The sequence below is a fragment of the Talpa occidentalis genome, unplaced genomic scaffold (genome assembly GCF_014898055.3).
Source record: "Talpa occidentalis isolate TD23 unplaced genomic scaffold, MPIMG_talOcc4v2.1, whole genome shotgun sequence".
NCBI lineage: Eukaryota > Metazoa > Chordata > Mammalia > Eulipotyphla > Talpidae > Talpa > Talpa occidentalis.
In genome coordinates, this window is record NW_026555331.1 from 99,831,916 (window position 1) to 99,859,388 (window position 27,473).

Here is a 27,473-nt window from a genome sequence, read left to right on the forward strand (position 1 = left end):
TAAGTCCTTACCAACTCCCTTGAGAAACCAATAATCTTTAAAACCTCCAAGAACTTGCATAGGAGCCAGTTATTCCACTTCTGTGTATTTACCTGAAAAATAAAAAATTTGAAGAGGACCAGGCATCCCCATGTTTCCTGCAGCATTATTTACAATAACTAAGAATTGGAACAACCTAAGTGCCCATCAACAGACAAATGGATACAGAAGATGTGGTATATATACATAGCAGAATACTGTTCAACTCTTTAAAAAAGATGAAATCCTGCCATCCAATGATACGGATGGACCCTGAAGGGATCTGCTTAGGGAAATAATGTAGACACAGACAGATGCACCCCATACATGCCACATCTACATATGTGGTATGTAGAGAAAACAAATGAACAAAATAAAATGTTTGACTGTAAGACCAATTAGTAGTTACTAAAAGGGAAGTGAGTAAATCAGGACAAAGGGGAGAACATAAGTTGAAGGGTAGAACTGGATGCTTAGCCAACTTTATGTAATCTCTATATATGTTGATTCTCAATGATGCACACCTGAAGCTTATGTTATAATGCAATATTACCTCAATTTAAAAAATAGAAAATCATTAAAAATAAGAATTAAATCCTATCTGTGGTTAAACATACACAGATTAGAACAGTATCTTTAAGCCAGTTGAACCAAAAAGCTTAAAAGATAGCCAACATGTCAGTTAGGCTGATGTTAGCAAAAATTAGAGAATTTTAGAGAATATTTTGTGATTTAAGTTGCTAAGCCAGCCTGGGTTTTTACTTGTCCAAGAGACAAGACAGTTTTCAATTTGATGAACACAGGAATTGCTTGATTTTGTCTTTATTACTAGTGGCACCTTATTGTTAGTGAAAACCCTACTTGGAATATTTTGACATTCACATACATTAGTGTTGGGATTTGGATTTGTGGTTGTGTGTTTTGAGCAAATATAAAATTTTGAAGACACTGTGACTAAAGGGAAATTAGTCCTCCCACAAATTCCTCACCTGTTCAAAATATGGACAAAGGAACTAGTAAGCAGTACTTCTGAGTCAGCCTGCATTTTTCAATAGAGACACCTACAATGATTGTGTGTGTGTGTGTGTGCCTTTCCTCTGTTGCTAGGTGAAAGCCATCCAGACTGAAGTGTCCCAGAAACAAAGGGAGTGTGAAGCCGACTTACTCAAGGCTGAGCCTGCACTAGTAGCTGCCACAGCCGCACTCGATACGCTTAACCGGGTAAAGATAATTTCTTGGCTCCTGGGGTATCCTCAAAATTATATTTAAGGGTTAAGTTTGAATAACTGAGGATTAAGTCCAGCCAACCTAAAAACTTCTTAAAAAGGAAAGAAAGACCTATGAATTAATGAAATTGGAACAAATGAGTAAGAGCATCTTTAGAGTCATACTCCTTTCTCATCCAGCAGGCTGTCCATCCACACCCAGCAAGCAGCCTCCTCTTGAATACTCCCAGTGCCAGGAGGCTTGTTGTCAAATGAAAGACAAGTCTGTTGTTAGCAATTGAGTTAGGCTTAAATCCAGTTATTCCTATTATGTGTTGCTTTAAGAACTAAGTGGGGGATTCTTTATTTCCTCCCAAATATGAAAATAACCATGGCTGGGAACAAATATACTTAGGCTTGTCCTGAACCATTTTTTCTAGCTTCAGACTATTAGTGAAATCTCATTGAGTATTTTCAGATTCCCATAAAACAAAATAATGTGACCACCAGAAGGATATCATAAGGGAAAGTAGAATTGTGGGCAATGATATTTTAAGAGCCTGCCACTAACCTTATCCTCAGGTTTTTCCTAGGCCTCTGGTAAGAATCCCAGGGAGTCACTAGGCCTGAGGATCTTAAGATTAAACTCCAGTGAGCAAAGGATTCAAACTTCCCTGCTCTTCAATGAAATATTTCACCCATTTTTAAAATTTATATATTTTACATCATTTTTCATTTTTTAACAATATTTGCATTCTTTTCTCAGTTGTAGTCCCCATAGAATTTTCACCACCAATTGACCCATGCATATTTGGACCATGAGCAAAGAGTTATCCACGTGGGTATTTCTTTTTTTTCTTTTTTTTTTTTTTTTTGTGGGATCCTCGCTGGTGGCCGGGGAACAAACAGGCGCTGCAGAGGCTGTGGGCAGCCTCGCAGCCCAGCGCTCAACCGCTGTGCCACCAGGGGAGGCCCTCCACATGGGTATTTCTTAGAGTGTCAATATAAAATTGAAAAATCTGAAAGAACGTAAATATACCGTGATTGATTATGCATCCAAATACTCTGCTGTGGTCAGAATGATATTGAATACTAGTAAGCAACATCAGCTGTTCATTTAATACTAAGTGAATAAAGCAGATTATCAAATCATGTATATGACTAGCATTTTTTTTTTTTTGCTAAGAACATTGCTGCTGACAAAAAAAAAGGAGTTTGAAAAAAAAAAACCCCGACAATAGTAACTGGCAGTCTCTGAGTAATCGAATTTTGTATTTTCCTCTCTCCTTCTAAGCAATGGAATATTTATATTCTATGTACTTCTCTACAATTGCAAATTTTTTCTCTGAACATATTATTTAATGAGACAAAATAATGTTACGAATATAAAGCTAGTATATTTATAAATGATATTTACGTATGACAAAAGAATCTTGGTTAGAGAGCTCTCTGCATCATTAGCATATTTTAAGTGTTTGCTTTTGCTCTTATTTTCATACCCTTTCCATTCTTTGCAATCATTCCCCAAATAAGTTGGCAGCTGTGGTAATGCCACAGAATTAGGTTCGATATTTGATAAGGTTTTATAAGTAAGAGTATATTATATAGTCATAAAATATCACAGGAAATACTTTTTTCCCAATCATGTATCATGAGCCTATGTGTACTTCTTATGGGTACTAACTCCTGCCCAAAAGTATTTATCCTGATACTTGTAAGTTATACCCTTAATGCTGTCTGGTAGGTAAATTAAGGTTCTCACCTGAGGGGATTGAGGACTAGGGCAGCAAGTAGATTTCATTCATGCATTGAGAACTGTAGTGCTTCTTGTGCATGTAAAGCAGAAAAACAGCTAAGAAACACTGTTAAATAATTTCCAGGAGAGTGAAAATGCTAATAAATTATGTAGATGAAATGGATCCCATAAATTCTTAAAACATCTATGTTTCTAAAATTCCTTGAACTCAGTGAGCAGGAATGGTTTACCTGCTGAGTCATTTTTCCTGGTGGTAAAAATGGGCAGTGGTGTTTCCAGAGCATCACAACAATGGTCTGCAGGAACTGACCCTCCTGAGTGCCAGGAGGAATCCCTGGGTGGGAGGGAAATATGGCCGCACAGAGACATTTATGAAACAGCAAGGTAGGAGGACTGAAGATCAGCTTAACTGCAGCACTTCTCCAGGTCTCTCCTGTGTTTCTTCCTAGGTCAATCTCACTGAGCTGAAAGCCTTTCCCAACCCCCCAAACGCGGTTACCAATGTTACTGCAGCCGTGATGGTCCTTCTGGCTCCCCGGGGCAGAGTGCCAAAAGACAGAAGTTGGAAAGCAGCTAAAGTTTTCATGGGAAAGGTATCAGACATCATGGCAAGATGAAAATCATGACACTTTCACTGCTGTTTTCGGTCCTATGCTTATACTTGACAGCAAAAGGTGTTCAAATCAAAATAAATCATATTCCCTGGGAGTAATCTGCCCTGTGTTCTCCAGACTTAAAATTTTTGTTTGCCAAGCTGGAGTTAGCTTGGGGTTACAACATACCTAAGTCAACAGCAGCAGTCGTTGGAAGATTGCTAATTATTTGCAAAATTATGGAAGCAGTTAAGTGTAGGAGGGAGAAAATTACATGGATTTCTTATGGTGGAAAAATGTTACTAATGTACAAGAAGGTGTAGTAAAGGGGCTTTTGGGTATATGTGTGTGTTTTTTCCTTTTCTGCTTTTCTTCAAAATGTAAATGCCTCCTGTGAGGGACTGAATATTTTACCCTGGGGTAGAAGAGATTTTAAAAGTGTCCATTGCTAATTCTAACTTCATACTCTAAAGACCGAAAAAGTCAAACAGTAGGATAAATGCAGCTTGCCAATTTTCCCTTTGTGATGTGAGTCCTAAAAGCTGATTTTAACTTTTGATCATGGAATTTTCTCTGCAGCCAAAAGGGGTTCATTGCAATAAGTCTTTTTGCTTTATAGGTTGATGATTTTTTGCAAGCATTAATTAACTATGACAAAGAGCACATTCCAGAAAACTGTCTGAAAGTGGTGAATGAGCAGTATTTGAAAGATCCAGAGTTCAACCCAAACCTGATTCGGACCAAATCTTTTGCAGCGGCTGGTCTTTGTGCTTGGGTCATCAACATTATTAAATTCTATGAGGTATCAGTCATAATCTAATGGTTTTACAGGTGTTAGTCACAAAGGGTCATAAAATATTAATTTCTATGCCAGCAAAAATGTTAATTTGACATTTAATTTTTTTGAATAAGATAAAGTTCTAAGAAAGAGACATGAACATGTCAGATTAAAGAGAAATATATACAAGGAGGATATTTGAAATGATGAAAACTCTTTTTTTAGGGTAGAGTGATCAGCTATCTTAGATCAAATAACAGCAGTTAACTTGATTCGATGAAAAGTTGTATAGATGAATTATATTTATGTCAAAATATTAATTTCATATTGACTCAAAATAACTGCAAGTATGAATTCTTGTTCAGTGAAACTTAATCCCTCCTCTCAAAGCAAAAAATTCAACTTAAATAAAGAAGAAACTTTTTTTCTTGCTTTGATATTTTAATGATAATTAATTTTTTGCCTGTATATGTTCTGGACTCATTGTACTTCCAATTAGAACAGAGACAGGTTAATATTTCATTTAGTCATTTATTTATCAAATGATTCTTTCTACCAACTGTGTTACACATGCTGAATGTTTAAAGGGAATAATGTATGGTGATTAACACTGAAGAACAGTCTTGGTCTTGGAATGCTATCTGTTAGATTCAAATACAGAATTACTGAATATCCCAAGCATAGTTAATGTCATTCCCAAAATGATTTGCATAAAACAGGTCATATCATTTTCACAGGGAAATCCACAGAAATAAAGCCCTGTTGATCCTTCTCTGTCTTTAGTGGACTTGCAGAGTCAGAGTTTGGACATATTGCAGTGGTGCATGGCCTCCCTCCATATGACAGTTCTCACTCTGCTCTATTTGCACCGTAGATGAAAAGATAAGCATGGCACAAGACTGGCTGTGTTCTGTGTTGTTTGCTATAAGCTAGGCAATAAAGTTTAATTTCCTTCCTCTCTCCCCAACAGGAGAGAAATTGATACATCCAATCACCCAAATCACCCATTCAAATAACATACAACTGAGGTGGCCAGGAACTTAAAAAAAAAAAAAAAGAATTTGAAAACGTGCTTAATATTGTATAAGGATATTCTGGGTTCAGAGAATTTCTCCACCTTATTTTCTGCCTTAAAGGCTAGTCTCAATGACAACTTCAGCCTTAGTTCCTACATAATGCAATTATTGGTTACTAGAGGATTGAATGCAAATTTTATGACAAAATAATTTTAGAATCTTAATGTTGTTTGACCTATTAGCATTTTATATACATAATTGTAATGTTAATTTCCTCCAGAATAAAGGAATGAATGATGGACGGCCAGAGAGGACCTGGGAAGCTATGTGGATTTTGGCTCTGCTCTTAGATAGTACCATTGTTAAGAAACAACAAAGTACTACATGATTTAGATAGTTTGAATGTGAAGCTTCCATCAAATGTCAGATGGAAAGATTGTCTGTTCTCTTTGCATCCTTATTATCTCATGAATTATACCCTAAATGGATTTTCAGGTCTACTGTGATGTGGAGCCAAAACGCCAAGCTTTAGCCCAGGCTAACTTAGATTTGACGGCAGCTACCGAAAAATTAGAGGCTATCAGGAAGAAACTTGAGGTGAGTGCAAAGTATGACACTGAAGAAGTTCTCAAGAGTTTGGGACAACCCCTCCCCCTCTTTTTTGAGAATTCCACCTTTAGGCAGGGCCACATCTGAGCACTTCCAAGTAGAAAAGAACCTGATCTTTCAAGCATGTGTGCGTTTATACACTCATTCGGTAGATATTTTTAATCTGTTGTATGCTAGACTCTGAACTGGAAAGGAGGAAACTTCCATGGTTTACTTAAACTTTTCATGGTCTGGTAATAGAAGAAGTTGGGTAGCAGATTCAAAGTAAGGATTCTGGAGCCAGACTGCTTAGCTTTTTATCCTGGCTCTACTGTTTAATATTTTACCTTGCACAAGTTGGTAAGCCTGTTTCCTCACCTGTGAGGTAAATATTAAAATAGCATCCATGGGGCCTCCCTGGTGGTGCAGGGGGTTAAGATGCAGCACTATAAAGCTACCCACAGACACTGCAGCATGAGTTCAATTCCCGGCCAGGGAGGTGACCCACATGACTCAGCAGACCTCTCCTGTCTCTCCTGCTGCTCCCCTCAGCAGTATATTTCAGTCAATCCACCTATTCTGTTCCCCACCTGTCTCTGGTGAATCCTCTCACCCCCATGCCTCTGGCTTGTACCCCAGTTCTTGTATGCATAAATAAATCTTTAAAATAAAATAAAAATAAAATAGCATCCATTTCTTAAGTAGGATTTTAAGGATTGAGAATAATTCATATGAAGAATCTGGCATGGTATCTAGCACATCATATGTACTTGGGGACTATTAGCTACAAATATTATTGCTTTCACTAATGTGTAACTCATTCTAGTCCATCATTCTAAGTATATGTGTGATGGGTGTGTGTGTGTGTGTGTGTGTGTGTGTGTGTGTGAGAGAGAGAGAGAGAGAGAGAGAGGGAGAGAGAGAGAGGAAACAATAGAAACATATCAAAAAAGCCTGGGGAAATCTGGGAAAGTTTTATAGTAAAGATGATTACTTGATGTGGGTTCTTACTTGACCTACAAGTAACTAGGAGAATAGGTTGGGGACAGTATTTCTGACAGAGAATAAAGAAAAAGGAGAAGAAACAATTGGTACACTTGAAGCATCTCAGCGGGCCAGAGCACTAAGATGAGTGTTTGGATGTTATGTCAGCAACACTGCACTGATAAAGAAATGGGAGTCATGGTGGAGGCTGCATAATGCAGGATGCTGCTGAACGAGCAAGCTCCTGGGCTTTTTATTGATAGAATAATCATACAGCATCATTTACATGGGGTAGGAAGACAGAGAAAAAAATGGTAGAAACTGAAAATGTGCTTATGTCATCTAGAGGTTCAGGGGAACATGAGTCTGCTGACCAGATAATTCTTAACCTCCTTGATGACCAAATGTTGTAATTGAAACCAGACCCCAGAGCCCCGGCCATGGTTCCAATCTTATCAACAAGGTGGTCTACTGATCAGCTTCTAGGGTTCCCCCTCCCTGGGTGTTCCAGGTCATACCTCATGATATGTAAGTCAGGAGTAAGTTTATGCATTGGTCAGTGTCCCCCCGGGTATTCCAGGTTGTACCTCGTGATGCAGACCCTTTACAGGGTGATCAAGCTTTCTGCTCTTCATTGATTTGAGAGGCATCTTGTAAGGTTGGGCTCCTATAACTGATTGAGTTGTTCTGCTATTTTAATACTAATATATTCCTTGTATAAGAATGCAGAACTGCAGATAACAAAAATGGTGGCCAAAAAGGCCACTTAGGATTAGCAGACCCACAATTGGGGAAGGCTAGAAATAGCAGGAAGTAAGGAAATGTGAACTTGCAAAGTTGAACAAAAGCCTTCTTTGCATTTCATGTCACAGAATTTAAATTTTATTTGGCAAGTGATATTGAGTCTTTGAAAGATTTTAATAGGTTAATGACATGTTCAAACTAGATTTTTAGCAATGGAATGGAAGCTGGAAGGAGAGACGAGTCTAGACGGAGAAAAGCACATTACAAAGCACACAATAGGTCTCAGAGCTAAGGCATGAGCAGCTGTGAAGAAGAGGGCAGGGTGGATGTAGGGCTGGCTAATGGAAAGGATGCATAGGAGAGGGGAGGTGTACAGAGATGCTGAGTTTGAGGTACCCGAGAAGGTGGTATAATGCAATTGGAATGCTGAGGCCATATAAACTTGGCAGTTTAGGAAAACCTTCAGAGTGTTTGTTTATTCTCTGCAACATAGTCATAATAATAACCTCATCTCCAGGTCAGCATTTGTGATTTTTGGCTACCTAGCATGCAGCCTACCTTCTTTGGGTGATAACATCCTGTTTATCTTTGTGGCATTAATGACCTCTTCTCCTTGGAGATACTCAGGTGGGGCTTTGAGTATTGGTGTCCTTACCTTTCCTTGCCAAAGACTAGATATGATAAGCTGGGCCTATTTTACACTAGAATTTGAATCACAGCAAAAAAATAAAAATAAAAATCAAATGACTAAAAGCAAAGCTCATGTGTTCTAGAGTTCGGGTCCAGATGAGACTGTTAACAGTTCCTGCTCCCAACCCTGGAGCTTGTATGTGGTTCTTCACCTTTTCTTTCTCCCTCTAAGGATTCCCACCCCACCCCCAATATCCAAGAAATTCCCTTTAGGTTTAATTAGCTAGAAGTTGTTTCCATTGTATTCATCCTGGTGCCTTCAGAGTGCAAGTACACAGTAAGTACTTCATAAATGTCTGTCTGCTCTGTTTTCCTGTGGAAAATCTATGTGTAGGTGTTCAGGGTCAGAACTCCAGAACTGGAGTTTGAGAGAAAGACTGGGCTCAAGAATATAGATTTGGGAGTTTTTGGTGTGAAGATTATGTGTGTAGAGAGATTGTGTACTTTGGAAGCTGAGGGGAGATCTCAGGGAGGTGTGCCTGTCTCAGGGTAAATCCTGCCCAGAGTCACTGAGCCTATGAAGTCAGTAACTAGTCTGGTCTCTGATGCTTAGAGTGGCCAGGAAGCTAGGCCAGGATTTTTATAGAGCAGGGATTGAACTAGGGATGTGTCTGGTTTAGCCACTGGGGCCACAACTTATTAATTTGGCAGAAAACAAAAAGGGAGGGGTCTCTTTCCATCAGAGGTTGCCTCCCAGATTTCCTGGCAGGTGCTTGAAAGAAAAGTGAGATCATTTTCGAGAGCAGAGCCCATGCATGGCATTGTCTCCTTTTATATACCAGGAAGGGATTAATTGTTTTCTCATACTATTTATTAATTATGAGACATCTTTTTAATGATAATTATTTTAATAGGGTGGTTGATAACCTTAAAGGCTTCTCCTTAGGAAAGGTAAAGTGTCAGCATTGCTCACAATAATTTACAGCCCCTCATCTTTACAGCCCGTCTAGTAGACATTCCCAACCATCCCTCACACCCAACTCACTTGACCATCCCTCTCTCTCTGTCCAGTTAGCATATATTCCTGTTACAGCACCCAGAATACTGTTCAGTAAATACCTGGCAACTATTGAAAGAAAAGTAAGGTAACAATAACAACAGCTGAGTTAGATAAATTTAGAAAAAAAAAAATACAGTTGAACTTCGAACAGCACAGAGTTAGGAACCTTAATCCCCCTATAGTCAAAAATTTGGGTATAAATTTTGAGTCCTCCAAAACTTAATTTCTGTGGTCCCTTGGTATCCACAGGGATTGGTTTCAGGACTCCCTTCAGATACCAAAATCCCCAATACTAAAAGTCCATTATAATTGATCCTGAATATCCACCAATATGAAGTAGGTAGAATCCGTGAACCTATACAGGGTCAACTGTATTTATTGAAAAATGTCCATGAATTAGTGAACCAGCTCAATTTCAGGTCCATATGGCTGAAGGATCATATTTATATGATCATTTTATAAAAATCATTTTATAAAAATTACCTTCATTCCTTGGTCAAAAGTATACCAAGTCGACTAATACCTTTAGGAAAAAATGCCCATCTTTACGTAAAGTAAGCAATTTAATATTGATAGAGAAATTGATAAGGCTGCTCAAGATAGTCATGTGTCACCCATAAGTTAAGACTCTGTGGCTATAGAACTAGTACTTTTTTGGATATAGCCACTAACTAGCCAAAAAACTGGTTTACATCTATTGTTTACTAAGACACACAATAATTGCATAGGTTTTCATTCAATAAACCACAGAACTAAGTTTGCAAGTACAGAGGAAAAAACCAGAGTAATAGTCAAATTGGCTTTATGAAGAACTGGTCCCTTAAGGCCCCTACCAAGAGCCCAAGAATGAAGTGTCAGCGAATAGTTATTAATGCACCAGAATCTTTGGTTAGTTCCCACCAGTTTCAATTCTCCATGAATATAGTATGACTGGTCATGCCAAGGACAAAGTACCTCTGATCACTGCTGTCTGCTGCACAGACAAATCAAGGTTTGAGCCTAAGTGAAATGAAATTTTTGCTAACTTTGCCTTCTTTTCTTTCCTCCAGCCGCTTGCTTTTCCTTCTCATGGTTTCTCTCTCCTCTTGATCTTAAGTCTCCTGTTGCCTAGCAAAGTAGGCACGTGTCTGGCTTCAGCAGCTGTGCTGCAATGGAAATTTATTCATACCAGGGTTAGTCCATATGCATTTGTTCTTTTGAGTCTTTATCTCTAGTTTCAATCTAATACACAGGCTCATATTGAAGGGTGTGTAAAAAAGAAATTGCTAAAGCGGAATAGAAGTCATATTTCTCAAACATACAGGGCCTGAGGATGGTCATAAAGAAAACCCATAGTCTAGTTAGGCAGAGGTTTTCCAGGTGTGTTCTCTAGACCAGCAGCAGTGTCAGGTCACCTGGGAACTATTTAGAAATACAGACCTTCAGACCCCACCTCACACCTACTGAATGAGAAACTCTGTTGGGGTAGCCCAGGTGTCTGGATTTTACCAAGCCTGGCAGGGGGTTCCAGTGCACACTGAAGCTTTAAAGCCACTGGTTTCAGATGTCTGGTAAGTTAGGGTCTTTGGGTTGAGGCCCACGATTCCTCACTCTACTTATTTCTAGAACCTGAGAGGTCAGGGTCTATCAAGAACTTTGAAAGAACCAAGATTTTACCTTCTGTGCAAGCCAAAAGGCTAACCTGCCACACTTTCATAAATGCTGGTAGAAGACATAGACTTGCCTACCAGATACACGGGGGGCGGGGGAGGGGGCTGCGGAGAATGCAACTAGGCTTCAGGAGGAAAGAGAAGCAGGAATCAGGAAACTGCCATGAATGTCTTCAGGTGTCTTTTAGGGTTGTGTCACTTCTCATTGTCCCTTTCATGCTCTCTCCCTCTTCTTAATAGTTTCCTCTGTCATAAGTAGAAGATGGTTCCCTGCTAAATGAAGTCCTCCAGAATTTATACATCTTCCCAGATCTTTCGATGCTAAAGACAAGGACTTACCTTTGAGTTTCAATCCTAAACTTCCAGAAGAGAAAATCTGATTGGTTAAGCTAGGTCAGGTTGCCAGGGTCTCAATGGGCTCAATCACCTTTCTTCATTGCCTGAGTTGCGGACTAATGAGAAGAGTCAGTGGGCGGAGAACCAAAAGGTGGCCCTTACCATTAATAATGCTGGCATTGGAGGATAAGTGTTAGGCACAAGATTGGGACAGTGCCCTCAAGGTGTGAGGTGTTGAGTCAGCAGGGCAAGTCTGTTCCCCCTAGTCACCGTCCGTCCTCCCCACAGTGCAGATGGAAGGTGAGAAGACCACATGGCGACTGATAGTCTGTAGCAGCACTGATGCCTTTATTAGCTCTGTGCCTTCTTCCATGACATGAGTATGCTAAAGGGACAGAGGTCAGAGGAGGAAGGGTGGTTCGTTTCATGTACTGTAAAGTAATAGATGTGTTAAGATGATTATAATGTTTCCATTTTATTAAAAATGACTCATGATTTAATTTTGACTCTTATTCAGGATCTCGATAGAAATCTGAGCAGACTCACAGCTTCATTTGAAAAGGCAATAGCAGAGAAAGTTCGGAGTCAAGAAGAGGTGAACCAAACCAACAACACCATTGAACAAGCTAATAGACTCGTCAAGGAGCTTGAGGCAAGTTGACCTTTACTTCCAAAATTCTAATTAAAACATTCAGGTCAGCTTTGTTGGATTTTATCTTTATTAACAACGGAAGGGAATAACAATAACAAAGAGCAAGGGGAATCATCCACAAAGGAGAATAAATTTAATCATCTTTCATACTGTAAGTTCTAACTTAACAAAGGAAGATATGATGGATTCTGGCTTTCTTAAGATATATTTCAAACTCAGGACCACTGTTATATAACTGTGTTATTAAACTACTGTTGATTCTTTTTATGCGCATTTGCAGTGGAACTCTACCAACAAAATTACTTCAAGCTAAGGCTACAGTGCTTTATTTTTTCCCGTGACATCTTTTTATAGGTGATTGACATGTTAATGTTAATAGTTAACTCCATGAAATAAATATTTTTTAAGAATAATTGTTACTAAGTTTCTCCTGTTTGAATAGGAGAGGTGGGAGAACACAGAGGCCTTGACATCAGTAAGTCACATATTTTATTTGCTTTATTATTTGACCATAAAAAGGATTAAAGCACTACTGCATGCTACAGCATGGTTGAACCTTGAAAATGTCATGCCAAGTGAGAGAGGACAGACACAAAAGGCCACATATTGTGTGACTCCAAGCATATGAAATGTCTGGAATGGGCAAATCTATAGAAACAGAAAGTAAGATTAGCAGTTGCCAGAGGCTGGACAAGGGCGCGGGAGTTTTGGAGTAATTGCTAATGGAGACACAGTTTCTCTTTTGTATGAGGAAAGCTCTCTAAAATGAGATAGTGGGAATGATCACTCAAGTTTGTGAATATACTAAAACCCACTCAGTGGTGTACTTTAAAATGTGACTTTCATGATATGTGAATTAAGTCTCAATAAAGCTGTTATTTTTATTTAAGTGCTACCTAAAAGTATGTAAGTGCACTATTAGAAATGCATTTAGCTGAAGGCAATAAGTTGATTTACTGTGGTTTAAACAAATGGGAGTTTATATTTTTTCACAGAATGCAAAAAATTCCAAGGGTATATCATTATCATTTCTGATTCATGTAATTAGTGATCAGATGCATAAGCTCTTTGTACCCTCTGCTTCTCCATACTTGGTGTTCGGTCACTCATCCTCCACATTTTGCCATGTGCTACTCCATTCAGTCAGGCAAGACAGAATAATCTAAATCAGTTATATTTTTCTCCTTTTGTAAGAAAAATTGAAGTATTCCTGGAAACCCCTCTGGCCAACTCAGCTTAAGTTCCTTTAGTTGGGACTAGATCAACCACATTTAGCTGCAAAATGGGATGTGGAACTGTATGACTGACTCATTCACCCACAGTCCATCTGGTGGCACTGGACACAAGACAGCTCTTGTCAAAATTCAAGTTCTTTTTAATTTTTTAAAAGATTTATTTTATTTATTTATGCATACAAGAACTGAGGGTATAGGCCAGAGGTGTGGGGGGTGAGAGCATTCACCAGAGACAGAGTGGGGAGCTGAACAGGCAGACTGACTGAAATACACTGCTGAGGGGAGTAGCGGTTGAGTCAGGAGAGGTCTACTGTGTCATGTGGATCAGATCCATGGCTGGGGATCAAACTCATGCTGCAGTGGCTGCCAATAGCTTGATAGCACCGAGACTTAACCACTTGTGCCACCAGGGAGGCCCAAAATTCAAGTTCTTTTAGCAAGAGAGGTGGGAGAAATGTGTGTCAGGAGGGGTTAGGTTGGGTCACACTCTAATTTCTTATAAATAATAGTAGACTTTTTTTAAGATTTATTTATTTATGCATTCAAGAGCTCGGGTACAGGCCAGAGATGCGAGGGGGAGGTGAGACGATTCACCAGAGACAGAGTGGGAACAGAACAGGCAGACTGACTGAAATACACTGCTGAGGGGAGTAGCGGGTGAGACAGGAGAGGTCTGCTTCGCCATATGGGTTTCTCCCTGCCCAGCCGGGGATCAAACTCATGCTGCAGAGGCTGCGGATTGCTTCACAGTGAGGTGCTTAACCCCTTGCGTCACCAGGGAGGCCCATTATAACGGTAGACTTTTTAATCAAATTTTATCTTTCCGGAGCTCATAGTTCACTGAACATAAACTCATAGCTAATTCTGCAAAATCCACTCTCTCCATTCTATCTCCTTAATTATAAGTCTCTTCTTTCAAGTGTTATGGCCCAAACCTTTGGAATCACCCTTTTTGCTCTCTTCCTCACATCCATATCCAGTGCCTCAGCCGACTTTGCCTTTAAAGTCCATTCAGAACCCCATCATTCTCAGCACATTCCCGTCACCATGCTGGTCTAGGCCTCCAGTGTCTCTTCCGTGAAGTACTGCCCTAGCCTTCCCCCCTACCCTCCACAAAGGCCACTCCCCTCATTGTAGCTAAGCAATGTGTTAAAAATTTAAATCCATTCATGTCACTGCTTTCTCAGAATTCCCCAGTAATTATCTAACTCAAAGTACAGTCCTAAGGTCCCACTTGGCCTCCAAGGACCCATGGCTTCTGGATGCCTTGCTCCTGTTACTTTCCCTCTTAATCCTCCTTCACTGGCTGACTTGCCATTCCTTGTCCTGCAAATGCTGTCCTACTGAGCCTTTGCCTCTTTTCTCCATGTGACTTACACTTCCCCGGATAATCATGTTGCTGGATCCCTCACTTCCCTCACCTCCCTGCTCAAAGTTCTCATGTGCTTTTCTCTGTCCTCCCTATGTAAAAGAGCACCAGCTGTGCCCCTCCACACACAGGAGTCAGCTCTGATGTTCCCCACTTGATAGCTCTCTTTCTACTTACTCTACTTTGTTGTTTTTTATAGCATTTATCATCACAGTACACACTTGTACATGTATAAATATATGTACTTTTGGGGTTCTCCCCAACTAGAATATATGCTTTTCAAAAACAAGAACTTCATCTGTTTTCTACACCACTTGATCCTAAACATGAAGAATTCTCCCTGGCATGTCATAGGCATCAATAGATACTTGTTGAATGCAGTTTTATGAGCCCCTTATGATTTAAAAAAAAAACACTGGGGCCCTTGAAGACTCATTCTTCTAGGTCAGTTGAGAAATTCTACCTCTATTAGTGAAGTTTACAACTTCTCCTGTTTAATATAGTAAGATTTAAGTAGTTTGAAGTATTCATCATTTGAGGAAAAGAAAAAGTGCTATTTAGGCAGTTTTCCTGAAGTAATTCTGGAATGTCTACAAGTTTTATCAAAAGACAAACAGGCTCCACCATGCATCCCTAACATAGAGCAATGTCTTATAAGGCTTTAGTTACTGATGGTGATTTAGATGAAGAAGGGGGAAAAGGTTGAATAATGTTAACTAGGGGGAAAAAAGTATACATTTTTTAAAGGATTAATTGAAGATGTCACACCTTTTCCTTTGAGGATAAATTCTTTCTGACTAGAACAGGAGACAGTTAACTTCTGAATAGCATCAAGACTGATGATTTTGTCTATATAGCATTGACCTGGAAGCTCAACCATTCAGACTAATAAATCAGGCAATTTATATTTAATCATTAACTAACTCCTGAGCTGAACAGCTGTTCAAAATTAGAAATGGGTCACCCCAGCCAGGATGACATTACAGGCAATCTATAATGCATTAGAATAAAATTATAGTGATTTTTAACTGTCTCGAAATTTATTACAGGACATGTTCCAACTCTTAAACCCTTGTTAGCCAGTGTCAGTAATGATTTATGTTGCATGGGGGGTATAGTGAAATTATTGACGATTTCAATAGCCAATAAGTCTGTGTTTAGTAAATCTTGAAATTTCAGAGCTGTTTTGGAGAATGGGATGGGTGCACTTTATTGTTTATTATTTACTAACCAAAGACAACAAAGATAGAGGGAAAGCAAATGAGAGATTCCTTTTCAAAATTAATGGATATATTATCTATAGCTGAGGAAGGAAAATAATGAATTCTGTAAAGAGCACTGGAGAATTAAAGTTTCTTAGTGCTCAATAATATAGCTAACTTGGGATATTCTTTGTCAAGTCAAATAAGGAGACTATCTTTAAACAGCTTTGATAATCATTTCACCTGTTCACTTTATAACCTCAGTGTTGTAGGTATTATAATGGCCTGCAGGGGACCAGCATTCCAGTCTACTTGGACATACATCATTCTTATTTTCTGTGTTCTCATGAAAAAAGCCAGATTCACAGGGATTTTCTTTGCTTGTACTCTCAGTTTTTTCTTTGCTGATTTTTTTCTCTGGGTCCAATTAATTTGCATGTTCTTAGAGTGTTGTATTAATTTTAGCATGCATTAAAACAAAGTGAATTAGTGAGCTACCTTGCAGTTCAATCAATCCATAGATATTTACTGCAGTTTTATTCAAATCCAATAATAAGGGCTCCACATACTTAACCTAGAAATCATATTTTAAATGGCCACTTGACTAGATATAAGCACTTCAACAGCATTCTTTGAGCATATTGTCTTCAAGGTTAGGGAAGGTCTTCTGATTTCCATCTTTTTACATAGGCTATAGGTTCTTGCATTGATCAGCAATTATATGAGAAAAATGAGTTAGTAACTGTGGGCACTGTTCTTTAATTATAGAATCCAGAATAGATGACTATTAAAGCTTTTTTTTTATTAGTTAACATGAGTGATGTTTGTCATTTTTCTCTTCCTGTAATCAGTTCATAACCACTATGTTAAGAAAAAAATGTTTTCATAGTGTAGTTGAGTACTACCATGGATGGTCCGGACACTTAATAGTCAGAACACTATTAAAAATCCTAACATCACTCAGTCTTGGCCACAGAACTTGATCCTCTATTACCATAGTATCAGGCATGCACTTTTCAGCCTTTAAAAAAGACCCCAATCATATTTAAAGGGTTAGGGCCTCCAAAGAGAAGGAGATGCTAAGGATCTAATGCCATCATAAACTTCATTGAAGAAAGCTTACTGATAATGATGGGTTTCAAATATATGAATGATTATAGTAAAACCAATCATGTTCTCTTCCTTCTAGAGAAAGTTCAAAAGGACACACACTGAAACTACTGTAGGGTAATGACATTGAACATTTGCTGAGTGGGTGCTCATCCAGCAGTTATATCTGAAAATTTTATCTTACAGTCAGAGAAGATTCGCTGGAGTCAGTCTATTAAATCTTTTGAAACCCAAGAGAAGACACTTTGTGGAGATGTTCTCCTCACAGCAGCCTTTGTATCTTATGTTGGGTCTTTTACGAGACAGTATCGCCAGGAACTGGTAGACTGCAAGTGGGTTCCCTTTCTTCAACAGATGGTAAGCTCAACGTTTGTCCTCCAATTGAAATTTTAGTAGTAAAAACACATTGTATGTCAGGCTCTTTTATACCTTTGTAATGATACCAGACTAGAAATTCTAGTGTAAAGATGTTTCTTGTGTATTGTACTTTTTCTTATTTGAATAATGGTTTCAACAGGGATGTGGAAAATATGAAAATGATTTATATAAACTATAGATAAGAAGTTGAAAGTTTGCTAACAAATCAACTGTTAAATGACTGAATAACTGAATTCGAATGTGAATTATGTTATCATATACTTTGAAACTCTTTGTTTTCTCACTAATACTATGGATTATTAAACAGTCTTTTTCCATGACTACTTTTCAGATTACGTGTATAACATTTAGTATATAAGGACAAGAAAGAACTCATCCTAAATTTGAAAGTTCAAACCCTTAAGCATTTGAGCTGTTTCTGTGTTTTGGTATTGTAAATAATACTGCTATGAACATTTTAGCTAGTAGTGTATAAGCTTTTGTGTAGACATACTGTATTTCTCTAAGATATATACCCAGCAGTAGAATTTTTCCAGAACTTTGGTAAATCTGTATTTAATCTTATAAGGAATTACTAAATTATCATATATTTTTAAAATAAATTAATATATCCTTAAGTGAAGATAGCATGTCAGTGGGAGAGGAAATGAATTTGTCAGTAAATAGAACTGGTGATAGAACTGACCAACCATTTGGGGAAAACTGCAGTTAAATCTCTCCTTCATAGCTTTGTGGCAAATAAGAATTATAGGTGACTTTTAGGTTTTAGAATGTTCAATACCTTGAAAGAAAATGTAGATTCACTGATGTATTAATATAAACTGAAAACTATAGATGAACACTGTAATTAGTAAGGGGCCATACTATAATTGCAGAATACAAACCTGTAGGAAGAGGTGATAGAACAGACACAGAGAGCTGGTTCAGGGTTGACATGTAAATGGAGAGTGAAGGAAGATGAAATGGAGCAGTTAAAGACTGGACAACCCCTAGGCCAGAGAGGAGACAGGAATATAAAGATAGGAATGGTCAGAAGTGCCAAAGGTATAGAAATATCTGAGTGAATTGAGAACTAAAAATGTCTTCAGATTTGCAAATGTGAAGGTCCTTTGTAACTGCAAAGGTTTAATGAACCAGAAGCCAGATTTCACTGAGTTTTACACAGTGGGACCACCTGTTCCTGTCGGTGCTTGTCTGTGAAGGGAGGAAGTAAAAATGACCTCATGAGAGACATGAAGCCAAGTGAGGAGTTTGCTCAGTATGAGTGAGACAAGCACATGTGTCTGTGCTCAGGAAAACTGGAAAAGGAATTTCTGATGATAAAAGGGTGAAGAGATATGACGCATCAGGAACCGGGAGAGGATATGCTCTAGAATAGAGGTAAAAGCTGTGACCGCAAGTAGGAGAAGCAAGACTTCTTCAACCCAGATGGGAGGGAAAAAGGCGAAGGTGGGCACAGGCAGAGGTGGTGGTAGAAAGAAAATTGATGAGGTTCTACCTGCTGGTGTCTATACTCTTGGGAAAGTAGGGAAATGCAGTGCCAGCTGCATTTTACTCTCAAAGAGAGTAAAAGTGGAATTAGGACAAGACGGGGGAGAGTGGTGATAACATCAGAAATACCCACCAAAGGCAACAGGAGAGTAGATGTTAAGTGTTGTCATGCAGCTTTAAGGAACCAAAAATATATTTGGAAAAAATAGATTTATAATCCCATTAATAAAGATTTACTCAAAATACTCAGTCTGAGAATAAGAAATGAGGACAAAGAATGGTAAATCCAGCTAACCCAAGATTTACAGGCAGAAAAGCCAGAAAGATAAGGAGACTGGGAAGGTTGTGGTCAGGCAGAAGAGCAATTCAGGAGTGGAAGGTGTGCTTAAATAGAGAGGGGAATATAGCCAAAAGCTAGTGATTAAAAATATGGTAGGATTCAACAAAAAATTAAATATCAAACTACCATGTGATCCAACAATTCTGCTTTTGAATCATTTCTCTGTGGTGTTGGGCTGTAGTGAAAGATGAAATGCCCAAGCAAACTACTACATTTTAGCATTGCTTATTTGGGTTGATTACTCCAGGGGCAGATGGGATTCCGGTGTCCTGCCATACTTCCTGGCATCTAAATTCATTCTCACCTTGGAGTAACTGTAAATGTATGTGTAGGGCACAGTCTCATTTGCCTGAAGCCAATACATGCAGTTATTCAACCAGGAGTTGACTACTAGAGTTGACAGAATTGTGAGAGATAAGTGGCAGGCTTATGGGTTTGATTTGTATTTCATGATGAGAGGTATTTTGTGGCTCCTGGGTGTTCACAGAGTATTTGCATGTATTCTCTTTTCTTCGAACTCTGTTTCCTGTCTGTCATGCTGAGTACTCTCCTCTGCCACACTGGCAGTTTGTTGAATTGACTTCTGATTTTAAAGGTTTCCATCCCAATTACTGAAGGCCTGGACTTGATCACCATGTTGACAGACGATGCAACAATCGCCACGTGGAATAATGAAGGACTGCCCAGTGACCGAATGTCAACTGAAAATGCCACCATCCTAACACATTGCGAGCGCTGGCCCCTGCTGATAGATCCCCAACAACAGGGAATCAAATGGATCAAGAATAAGTATGGAACGGACCTGAAAGTCACACATTTGTGCCAAAAAGGGTGAGTGAAATCTGAAGGACTGTTTGTTAAGCTTATGTGCAATGGGTCTGATTTTTATGAAGTCTTGGCATTTGTTAGCCCACTCGGTCACCTTGAAATACTACACTATAGTACTACTTGTTTACCTGCCTGCTTATATTTCACATCAAGTATCTCTGTTGAAAGGGCATGGGAAGAGATACCAGCAAATGAGAGAGGGAGCAAGGGGTAGTTTTGGCTTCTTCTCCATGATCTTAATGTAATATATACTTGCTGATTCTTAATGATAAACACCTGAAAATTATATGCTGGTATATATATTGTTTCAATAAAAATATAAAATCAAATTAAAAAGAAAGAAAAGAAAAAGAAAAGGCATTCATAGTGAGCAGTATCCATTTATCTGAAAAAGAAATTAAGTTGAAGGTTAGAACAAAAACTGCATCTGAGAGGGAAAATGTCAAATTTCATATGACTGAAAATGAAAAAACAATGTGTTATATTGCTCCACTAAGGTGTTTTGTATGTGGTGAATTGCTTATACATGAATTGTCAGCTGCACCTATAGACTTCGTGATGTTTACAATCCTATTCCTAAATGTCTGCTTTGTCTACAGTAGGATCTTAACATGACTGCAAATCCCAATATTGGATGCCCAAAGATAATTTAATTTCTTAATCAAATTTTACATTTCATTTTTGAGAGCTGTGTCTACTCTGAGAATTTCTGTCATTGGGTCCTCATAACAATTAATGTTGAATGAGTAATTTTAGACTCACTGATATTTCCTTTGACGACTCCATCATCTTTTCACATATAAGATGAAATAGGGAATTTCTGCAGTTGTGCAGATAAATGTAGGCCTTGCTTATCTGAATTCTTGGAGAAAATTAGTTTTGAAGGTGAGAGTATTTTTGGAGAGCAGAGCAGGCATGAAATAAAATGACAGTATACCACTTTATATGACAGAGCTTAAAGGTTTAAAAAAAATGAAACCTTGATAAAACCACAAGACATTTAATAGAATCTGAATTTTTTATCTAAAATAGCCAATTGAATGAACTTACATGCATGATATTTGGGTACATTTCATTTATTTCAGCCATGATAATATCAAAATTAATTAGCATACACATAGATTTATTAGTTCAAATTGTTGAATTTTAATTTCCTAAGTTTCAGTTAAAATAGCTACATTAAAGGAAATATGATGTATCATAAATAATTATGAATGTTTTACCTATACTTACTCACTTTCATTGTCTCAATTCTGACTGAATTTTCAGGTTTTTGAATGCCATTGAAACTGCTTTAGCCTTTGGAGATATCATCTTAATTGAAAATCTTGAAGAAACAATCGATCCGGTCCTTGATCCACTGCTTGGCAGGAACACAATTAAAAAGGGAAAGTAAGTATTGCTTACTTACTTACTTTCCGTTTTCAGTTTTCATCCCTTCGCTTCATAATCCAGTATAATGTTTTAGCATCTTCTTTTTTTTTAAAGATTTATTTATGCATGCAAGAGTTGGGGTGTAGGCCAGGGGTGTGAGGGGTGATTCAATTCACCTGACGGAGTGGGGAGCAGAACAGGTAGAGCTACTGAAATACACTGCTGAGCGGAACAGCAGGCAAGAAAGAAGAGGTCTGTTGTGCCATGTGGGTTAGCTCCCTGCCAGGGGATCAAGCTCCTGCTAGATGTAATTCGTGCTGGATAGAATTAATGCTGTAGTGACTGCCAACGGCTCCATAGTGCTGAGACTTAACTCCTTGCGCCACCAGGGAGGAACTCTTTCAGCATCTTCTTTGCGATAGTCCTGAGTTTCCATTCCATGACACCTATATTCCAAGACCAAAGCAACTGCAACGTGATCCAGACTTTCAGTCTATTTCTTTGATGGATGTAGGTTCTTATTACTCCACGCCTGACATACAGACCACAAAATACATTGTCACAAGTCTGAGGTTACTTGCTTCTTTATTATACCAGTGTTTTTCTAGCTTTACTACTTTGCAAAATACCATTAGTATGTTGGTCATAACTGCATACTACTTGTTCCCCTTTTACCTAATATATTTATCTTTAAATCGGTTTTTTTTTTCCCATTTTAAATCGGTTTTAATATCACTATTTTTAAAAATGATTTATCTATGCATACAGGAGCTGGGGTGCAGGCCAGAGATGTGGGGGATAAGAGGATTCTCAAGAGACAGAATGGGGAACAGAACAGGCAGACTGACTGAAATACACTGCTGAGGGGAGCAGCAGGGAGACAAGGAGAGGTCTGCTGCGGCATGTGGGTCACCTCCCTGGCCAGCTAGGGATTGAACTCATGCTTCTGTGGCTGGGGATGGCTTGATAGCTCTGTCTTTAACCCCTGCGCCACCAGGGAGCCCCCTAAAACCACTATTTCTTCTGATTCAGCCTCATTCCATGTAATAGCACTCACAAAATCATGGGTTTACTGTGCTAGTACATTTAAATACATACAACTGGGCCTCTCCTGGTGGCGCAGTGGTTGAGCGCTGGGCTGTGAAGCTGCCTGCATCCTCTGCAGCGCCGATTCGATCCCCGCCCACCGGGTGAGGGTCCCACATGGCACGCAGACCCCTCCTGCCGCCCACTGCTCCCCTTAGCAGTGTATTTCGTCAGTCTGCCTGTTCTGTTCCCCGCTCCAGCTCTGGTGAATTCTCTCACCCTCCCGCGCTTCTGACTGTACCCAGTGCTTGTATAAATAAATAAATAAATCTTTAAAAAAATATTTAAAAATAAATAAATACATACATACATACAACTATGCATGTGTATGTGTATATATACATATAAATTTTTAAACGTTTATTACTGCACTCTAAATCATTCTCCCTACCAGCAGCGGCAGACTTGCAGCAACTGGGAAGTACCCCTAGCGAGTTCTGTATGGTGTTGCAGATGACTGCCATTCCCCTTGGAACACCATACTGTCCAGGACATTGTCCCAGGGGCAGGGATGCCAATTCCAAGGAGCCATCATCTTGCTTTCTATGTGTGTATAAAAGATCAGAGGCAGCAATTGTGTTTCTAACCATGCCTGTGTGGGCTTAGGGGAGACTGTGGTGTTCCAAAGCCACTCTATGCTTCACTCAAGAAACCAACATTCACTAGACATATTTCACTGGATTTCTTTCTCTCTTTGTTGCTTGTGCTTCACAGACATATAATTTTAGAATTTTCCCAACCCCTTTCTCCTTTGACACCCACTCTCTGCCTCAAAAGTATCTGTCTCCTTCTTTATCACTAGATTGTTCCTGTCAATTTTAGGTAGAAAAACTAACTTCTATTTTTCAAATAGTCTCTAACTGATTAGTATAGTATTTATCCTACAACTCACCAAGTAAACGCATTTACAGTGACTGACAAGTTATAATTGTTTAATAAACCAAAATTTGCCCAGACATGCATTTAGAACAATCTAATAAGCCACTTGACAAACTGCAACTCTAACATAAATATAATTGTAGCTGTGTCTGATGCGTTAAAAATATAGTGTAAAATCTTGAATGTCACTAAAGTGAAATCCTTGTTATTAAGGTTCTGACTCTATTATGAAGACCTAAAATTTCTTGTCAGGGAAATACATACTCTCTAGCTTTAACTTGGACTTTGAATAATATAATTTAGGTCTAAGAAATTTGGTGACACTCCGTTATATATGAATGTATAGCATATAAATATATAATGTATAAATACATGTGTATGTATATTTTGGATTTTCTGAAAGTTCCAAAGATTGATAAATTTGAGTCATAATTTTTTCTTAGTAAGGATATAGCTAAGTATCAGTGAGAATCCTGGAAGACTTATATTTTAGAAAAAAATTATTTTGCATGGAACACCAAGTCTATATCACAAATTATCAGGCCAGAACAATCTAGTCCCAATTAGTATACTTAGAATAATAATTCATATAATTTCAGCATTAAAAAAAATTCTTTTTTGAGGTAACACTGGTTTACAACAGTGTTGTGATTCATATGCAGGGAATCATGCTTTCCCAGATGCATGTCACCACACCACACCCACGAGCCAGGCAGCCATAGTCCTCCACCATGGTCCACTGAGCCACCTCCACACTTTATTTTCCCAATCCCCTTGGTAGCCTCAGTTCCACAGTCAGATTTCAAGGTTTGTTATTGCTTTGGTTGTATCTGACCCTTTGTTTTGTTTCTCTACTTTCCATGTGTAAGTGAAACCATCCAGTATTTGGCTCTCTCCTTCTGACTTACTTCACTTAACATTATCCCCTCCAGCTCCATCCATATTGTCACAAATGGAACACGTTCATTTTTTTCCTTTTTTCAGCTGAATAGTATTCCATTGTGTGTATATGTCATGTTTCTCTAATCACTCATCTGTCTTTGGCTACTTGGATTATTTTTATAACTTGGCTATTGTGAGCAGTGCTGCAATGAACTTAGGAGTGCATATTATCCCTTCAAATTCATGTTTTGCATTCTTTAGGTAGATACCTGGGAGTAGATACCAGGTAGATAATGGATCATATGGTGGATATATTTTTTATTATATATGTAGAAACTTCTTTACTGTATTCTACAGGGGCCTTTTTCTCCACATCCTTACCAACACCTGTGGTTTCTGGTCTTTTTGATATGGGCCATTTTTACAAATGTAAGATGGTATCTCATTGTGATTTTGGTTAGCATTTCCCTGATGATAGTGATGATGAGAATTTTTTCACATGACTGTTGGCCATCTGTATGTCTTCTTTAGAGAAGTGTGTGTTTAGCTACTATGTCCATTTAGTGCTTGTGTTGTTTTCTTTTTGTTGAATTATAAGTTCTTTACGTATCTTTTCTTTTTGTTGAATTATAAGTTCTTTACGTATTTTTATTGAATTATAAGTTCTTTAAGCTTCTTGTTAGATGTATGATGTGCAAATATTTTCTACCATTCAGTTGGGTGTCTTTGTTTTAGTGATGGTTTCTTTCACTGTCCAGAAGCTTTTTAGTTTGATGTCCCATTTGTTTATATTTTTGTTTCTCTTGCTATTGGAGATAAGTCTATAAAGACATCACTCAAGTCAGTATCATGGAGAGCTTTGCCTATTTTTTTCATTGTATTTTATCATTCTCACTCTTACCTTCATGTCTTTAATCCATTTTTAGTTAATTTTTGTGTGATGTGTAGGGTGGTGATCTGGTTTCATTCTTTTGCATGTGGCTGTCGAGTTTCCCCAAAAGTATTTTTGGAAGAGATTCTCCCCTCTCCAATGTATTCTGTTGGCTCCTTTGCCATAAACTAACTCTTGGTAGATGTGTGGGTTTGTTTCTGGGCTTTCTTTTCAATTTTACTGGCCTGCATGTCTTTTTTTGTTCATTTTGCTTTCTTTACTATAGCTTTGTAGTGTCATTTGAGAGTCTGGGAGTGTGATACCACCACTCTTACCCTTTTTTTGTCAGTATTGTTTGGGCTATTTGGAGCCTTTTGAGTAAGAGCTGTATGATGTCACTGCCTCATTTTACCTATATATGTCTCCTTACAATACACTTAAATTTTTTTAAACTCATATATCATTATTAGATTAAAAGTTTTCTTTGGCTAGAAATCATACGCTAGGCACTAGGACAAATTAGACATGTGTCTACTAAGAAACAACTAAGTATATTAGTTGAAATATTAAGAACACCTTTAGACATGTATCGTTTTTTAACAACAATAACACAAAATAGAATCTGAAAAACAAGGAACACCAAAGCTGGTATTTTTCCTATGAAAATCTGATGGCCTTTGATTTCTGTTTCAATGGATATACAGGGATTGGATCAAACGTTGGGCCTATTCAGGGTGTGAAGTCTGCTGAGAGATTCCTGTATAATGCTAGAGTCACAGGGGGCCACATTTTCTGCTTTAGAATAAATTTGATAAAAATCAAACAAAAGCTATCACTGCAGAAAAGAAACTTTCCTGTCTTTACTTCGACACTGGGAATTGATAGAATAATATCCCATCAGAATTCCTAATCAGAAAACATCTCTCTTAGGAATTTAAAACACAATTTTATTATTGTATTTTCTAAAAACTTCAAACCAATAACTTAACTTCCTTGTGCCTCGACTTGACCATACCCCAGTGTACTTAGCAGGAAAAAAATCTGCTTGTAATAATCCATAATTTAGAGGGTCTGTTTGTAATAATCCATACTTGAGAGGATTGTGAATAATATAATTCCAAGGTATGTGTCCACAGGCAACAAAATCACAGAACATACAAGGAAACAAGTTACCATAAACAAGTGCCAATAAAAGCATCAAATACTAGATTTTTTTTATTTCATTGCTGCTTAATTTTATATTTTCTTCATTGTCATAAGGATGTGTTTCTTAACCTTCCATAAATTCCTCAATATTTTTATATCCATCATTGTACTCTTTCTTGTTTTCCAGCCTGACTTTGAATTATTATTTCTTGGAACATGTAACTTTTTCTTCTTTTCCATTGGGTTTGGCAAGGAAAGTAAATACAAAGGTCAAGCCACTGTCTTGAATTAGTTCCCTGTGTATTTCCAAGAAACATTTTATGAGGTGGAGCCTATGCATTAAGTGTGTTGTTAGAAACTAGCATTGGGTGGAAGTAAGATGAACCTTGATTTGAATTTTAGCATATGCTGCCCTCTAGATGGGTAACTTGGTTAGCTGGTTAAATTGGGTTAAATTGGTTAGCTGGTTTTTCAATGTTAATGTTTTCTTACCTGGAGTAGAATAAACTACAAATAAGGAATATAGGACATACAAGTACTCATTAAATATTATTTCTTTTGAATCATTAGGCAGTGGTATGTGGTGGTATATAGTTGGTTGGAACATGAAGCAGATGCTAAGCCAGAGTTCTTGAAGTAAGATGTTGTCTTTTAGATATGGGAAGTTGCAATAAACCACAAGTGGAGCCAGAAAGGGTATTGATGAAAAGGGGCTGGGAAGGAAAGAAATCAGTCATATCTTGTGATATATTAAATTGCCTTCTAGGAGGAATAGAGGGTTTTGGTTATTAAAATTTTACTACTGATACATGTGAAATACATTACATATAAAAGCTATAAAGCATAATAATGAATTAGATTTATATCTACCTATATATCAATTTATCTATCATTTCTGAAAGAATACCAATGCTCCTCTTATTTCCCAAGGTGATCAATTCCCTGAATTTTGTTACTACTTCATTATTTTTTGAAAACAGTTTTATCACATAATGTGTTTTTTTAAACAAAATACTTTGTTATGTCTGATTTGGGGCTTAATTAAAAGGCCATCACAGTGTATATAATTTAAAGTTACTTGATTTTTTTAACTCAATTTTGTATCTAAGACTTACCCATATTCTTGTTTTTAGCTCTCATTCTTTGATCTTCATAATTATAATATTCTGTGGCATGGCAGTTCCTCTATTTCATGTCCTTATTGAGGGACATTTTGGTTATTTTCAGAATTTTTGCTATTACAAGCCATGCTGCTATGAATATCAATGTACTG

At 38.0% G+C, this 27,473-nt stretch overlaps 1 protein-coding gene across 1 annotated transcript in view; it reads left to right on the forward strand.

Moving 5' to 3' along the window:
* The window catches only part of DNAH11 (dynein axonemal heavy chain 11), a 304,261-nt gene that overhangs the window by 218,454 nt on the left and 58,334 nt on the right, over positions 1–27,473 (forward strand). The window contains 8 exon segments of the mRNA XM_037508957.2: positions 1,126–1,239; positions 3,429–3,572; positions 4,192–4,374; positions 5,862–5,963; positions 11,875–12,013; positions 17,116–17,282; positions 19,730–19,965; positions 21,232–21,354. Coding sequence (XP_037364854.1) covers positions 1,126–1,239; positions 3,429–3,572; positions 4,192–4,374; positions 5,862–5,963; positions 11,875–12,013; positions 17,116–17,282; positions 19,730–19,965; positions 21,232–21,354 — 1,208 coding nt within the window.